Genomic DNA, 4026 nt, shown 5'->3' with positions numbered 1-4026 from the left:
CCGACACTCACCCGAGGGGCTGGCACGATGGCGGCAGCGGCGGCGGCAACCCAGCGCGGTCGGCGACCGACTGTCCCTTCCCCCCTACCTTCCCTCGCCACCCCCGCTGCACTCTGGGAAACGCAGTCCTCCCCGCGCTCCTTTCAGGCATAGGTACTCCCAGAGAAAACTACAGTTCCCGGCATGCTATGCGCCGAGGCCCAGACACGGACCGCAGCGCGGGAGGTGAGGCTAAGCCAGGGAGGGCGGCTGCCGGGGCAAGCCCCTGAGAATTGTGGTCTAGCGGAAGCCTCTGGAACACCCGAAGTTGGCGCCAGGCAAGGGTCAGGGCTTGTTGTCACCAGGTCCCAGCTGGTCCGACCCCACCCTGCGCCGCTGTCTAGGGTTGGCCCCGCCTCCGTGGGATCCCAGCCTGGCCCAGCCGTCCCTCCCTGGGCCCCGCGCTGTTTCCGCTCGGGAACCCCCCTCCTCTTTGGTGCTCGGAGAGGTGCTCAAGACCAGCCCCAGGCAGAATCCATAACTTCTGCGGGCCTACATTCGTGCGCCCTGCCCACCACTATTCGAGCAGGCAAGACTTTCCCTTCGGGCTGTAGACTCAAATGTTCCTCAAGTGGGGCTCAGCTGCAGACAAGATTTCTCTTAGACTTGTACAACTGAAGTCTCCAAAACATTTTTTTGGTACAGGCAGACAACTAAGTGTTTCATTTTTATTAATGAGAAAAGAGAACTGGCTCACCCCAAATTTCCCCGTGACTTAAATGACCAGATTGCCCTTTCCTTTCAACGCCTATTTTAGTTGTTTCCGGGGCAACGCAAACATTGAAGGCCTGCCTCTGGGTCAGGCGGGTTGGCGGAAATGCCCTACAGCTAACCAGGGCGGGAGAGGAGGAGGCATAGGTAAGGGAAATAGCTACAAGGCTTCTCCTGGCAGCTCCATGCCTTCCCTCCAGGCCAGAGATCTCCCAGTAATCCTGTTCTTCCAGAAGAGTTTTGAACCTTCACCGACTGACTGCACCCCACCCTCCCAGTGATGGCTGGTAAGACTAGGCCAAGCTTATTAAATTCCAGGTGTGTACTACTTTGCCTCATGCTTCTTATTACTCAGCCAGTGAGAACTCTACATTGTCCTGCTTGTGGTGCATCTGGGACCTCCCTTGCTCTGAGCTGTCCTCCCAAGAAGCAAAAATACTGGGTGGGTTGTGTACACATAACCTCCAGAGACCAAAGTCCTGGCCCTCACACTTTCCTGGGAGTGCTGCTGAGAGGTTCACATGAGCCAAAGCAGAAACAGTGTTCAGTCCCTTCAACCAAATGGAGCTAAAGGATCCACTACAGAGCATGGTCTGAGCCTGGGAAATCCCTCACTCCAAGTGAAAGAGGGGGGACATATGAGAGACTGGCCAATAGCTGAAGGCAAAGGGTTTCAGTTCAGCTGGCCTCGAAGGGCACTGCTGTACTTCCACTACCTTGTTACTAGCCAAAAACCTAGAAAGGCAGAGATCCGATCTCTTCCCCAACCAGGCACCCACACAACCTATGCCCCACTCTGCCTCCCCACCAAAAACTTGTTTCTCAAGTCAGTGCCAAAGAGAAGAGGAACATTTTAGTCTTTTCAGTTCGCAGCCAAAGGGAAAGTCTCCAGGCAAGTGGCTTTTTCCATAAGTAACAGAGAAGAGAATGATGTTTTATGGAGCTCAAGAACTGTCCACTTGTGCCCAACACCCTTAGTAAACAGTGCTAGCTTTAAAGGCATTTGCTTTTCCCCACTGGATTTGAGCAAAATTACTTGGAGCTATAGATACAAATGTTATCTCACCCCTACAATACCCAATCTTAAGAAAGATGGAAACAGCCATGAAAATGAGTCAAGGAGTCACAACTCCCAACTCCTACTCCTTAAAGCTTGTATGGGTAATTCATACTGAGAGCACCAAGGCGAAAGGTATTTGTATAAGAGTCCTTGTGCCTGTGCAGGCGCCACTGCTGGTTCCAACTGTGGTCTGCACTGATTTGAGTAATTGAATGCCTATGTGTATTAGACACTGTACTAGGCCTAAGGGCTATAACAGTGGGCAAAATTCAACCCTAGCTGATAACCTGGGAATTCAAAACCCTCGGAGAAGTAGACTGTCACAATTCAGCTTAGTTCTCAGTTGCTCCTTCTCCCTGTTAAAAGAACACAGGCTGCTCACCCATGGACAATCTGGGACCATTTTGTGCAAGTTTCCAAACCTGGAGCTGAGCCAGGAAGTCTGTGAGGACCTTAAGGGGCCAGGGGCCATGTGCTTAGGACTCCTTTATGGAGAGACCATCTCTGCTCCCAGGGTCAGCCTGGTCCTTGAGACCAGGCCTCAGCCTATTTGCCCCATGTTTCAGGGCCACTTAGCTGAATCCTTATAAAAATAAAAGGGCGAAATCCAAGTAAAAACCTTACCTTCTGTTTAATTCATTTTGCCAAACAAACACAGTGAAAACTTTAGTCTGACTAAATGTACAGAAAATAGAATTTGTAACCAGTAGCAAACATAACAAGATAAACCTAAGTCCCTGGCAAGCTGGGTCTCCATCAGCATGTCACCTAGATCCCCTTGTAGATGGCCTCCTAGAGAGGGAGGTCCTAGGAAGCAGAGGCACAGATCTGCCAGCTCCCATCAGAATCACAGGCTGCACCTGGGAAAGAAAAGCATGAAAAGGAGAACTGATGTCACTTGGCTCCCTTATCACTACACACAGAAGAGTTGTCTCTGATTGCTGGCAAACCACAAGGTGTTGTCTTCCCAAACCCATAGTCCTTGGGCATCCCACCTGCATCCCTATGGGGTAAGTTTCAAGTTCAGTGGTTCCTAAGCCTCTGCTTAACCAGAACCCACAACATGAACTGGAGATGGGGATGTGGGGGAGACAGAGTCATTAATTGCTGGTGTCACCAGAGCAGAGTCCAAGGTCCCAGACTTCAAGAGGAAACAAGAGGGTGTCAGGTCACCAGCAACAGTCCAGCTGCCCTAAGCCTCAGTACAGTCAACCAGTGTCCCAGGAGTATAGGCGAGTTCGCAATGGCGGCCTGCAGGCCTCCTGGGCTGGCAGGGCCCCGGGAGTCCCAGGGGGACCCGTTCACATTCCGTGCTTCTTGCGGATGACAGACATGGCCAGCAGCCGATCCTTCTCTCGGAGCTCTTCGCGCAGCTTGGCCTCGGTGAGACGCAGGTGGCGGATGCTGCCCTTCATCTCCTTCATCTTCACCTCCATCAGCGCCAGGATGTCCCGCTGCTCGTTCAGCTTGCGCAGGAGCTCCTCCTCCGTGGTGCCTGACGACAACGAGTACGAGTGGTCGGAGCCAGTATCAGGGAAGCCCTCTTCCCCTACTACCACCAACTGGGGGCCCATCGGACACTCGGCAGCCTCCAGCCCGGCGGTGGCAGCCTCTAGCTCCGACGCGGCAGCTGCGGCGGCTGCGCCCTCTGCGGCCGCGAACTCCACTTGCACCGTCAGATCGATGGGTTTCACATCATCTCCGGTGGGAGCAGTGGTTGCCTGCTGCACGGATCCAGGAGCCTGGCTGCTGTCCACAGCCGCCTGAAGAGTGAGGAGCACAGCCGCAGAGGCAGACACCAGGTTCGGCTGCAGCTGGGCGGTCTGGGCAGTCGAGGCTGACGGCGGCGGCGGATGCTGCAGTTGCTGCTGCTGCTGCTGTTGTTGCTGCTGCTGCTGCCTGCGGCGGGCGGCTGCGGCCCCGGCGGGTCTGCGTGCTACTTTGCGCTCGTTAACGCCGCGCAGAGGGAAGATGGTGGGGACGCGCACCGTGTAGGTCTTGCGGCCACCCTGGAAGTGGACGCTGCAGAGACGGTGACCCGTGGTGGGCTGGAAGGTGGAGAAGCATCCACTGACGCCGGCACGAGACACGTTCTTGAGCCAGAGGCGCCGCAGCTCAGCGTCCTTGGGAAACGTGTAGAAATGGAGAGCCTTGTCCCGATGCGAGTTGTTGTAGCAGCCCGGCACGCAACACGTAAAGCCTGGCATGGCTGCGCC

General features: G+C 54.9%; 2 protein-coding genes across 2 annotated transcripts in view; both read right to left on the bottom strand.

The window, feature by feature from the left end:
• Positions 1-112, bottom strand: part of NUTF2 (nuclear transport factor 2) — a 19534-nt gene extending 19422 nt beyond the window's left edge. The window contains exon 1 of the mRNA XM_005876416.2: positions 12-112. The gene's annotated coding sequence lies outside the window, so the exon portion shown is untranslated. The remainder of the gene's footprint in view (positions 1-11) is intronic.
• A 2304-nt stretch (positions 113-2416) lies between these two features.
• On the bottom strand, positions 2417-4020 carry THAP11 (THAP domain containing 11). Its single transcript, XM_005876415.1, has one exon. It carries the CDS (start codon positions 4015-4017, stop codon positions 3112-3114), a length of 906 nt encoding a protein of 301 aa, XP_005876477.1. The 5' UTR covers positions 4018-4020; the 3' UTR covers positions 2417-3111.
• Positions 4021-4026: the final 6 nt, after the last annotated feature.

Source organism: Myotis brandtii, unplaced genomic scaffold (genome assembly GCF_000412655.1).
Source record: "Myotis brandtii unplaced genomic scaffold, ASM41265v1 scaffold486, whole genome shotgun sequence".
Lineage (NCBI taxonomy): Eukaryota > Metazoa > Chordata > Mammalia > Chiroptera > Vespertilionidae > Myotis > Myotis brandtii.
The sequence above is the reverse complement of the archived record's forward strand: the minus strand, read 5'-3'. Positions and strand labels throughout refer to the sequence as shown.

What these genes read in the sequence shown, in the direction of transcription:
- THAP11 (XM_005876415.1), bottom strand. Translation starts at nt 4,017, where the DNA reads ATGCCAGGCTTTACGTGTTGCGTGCCGGGCTGCTACAACAACTCGCAT.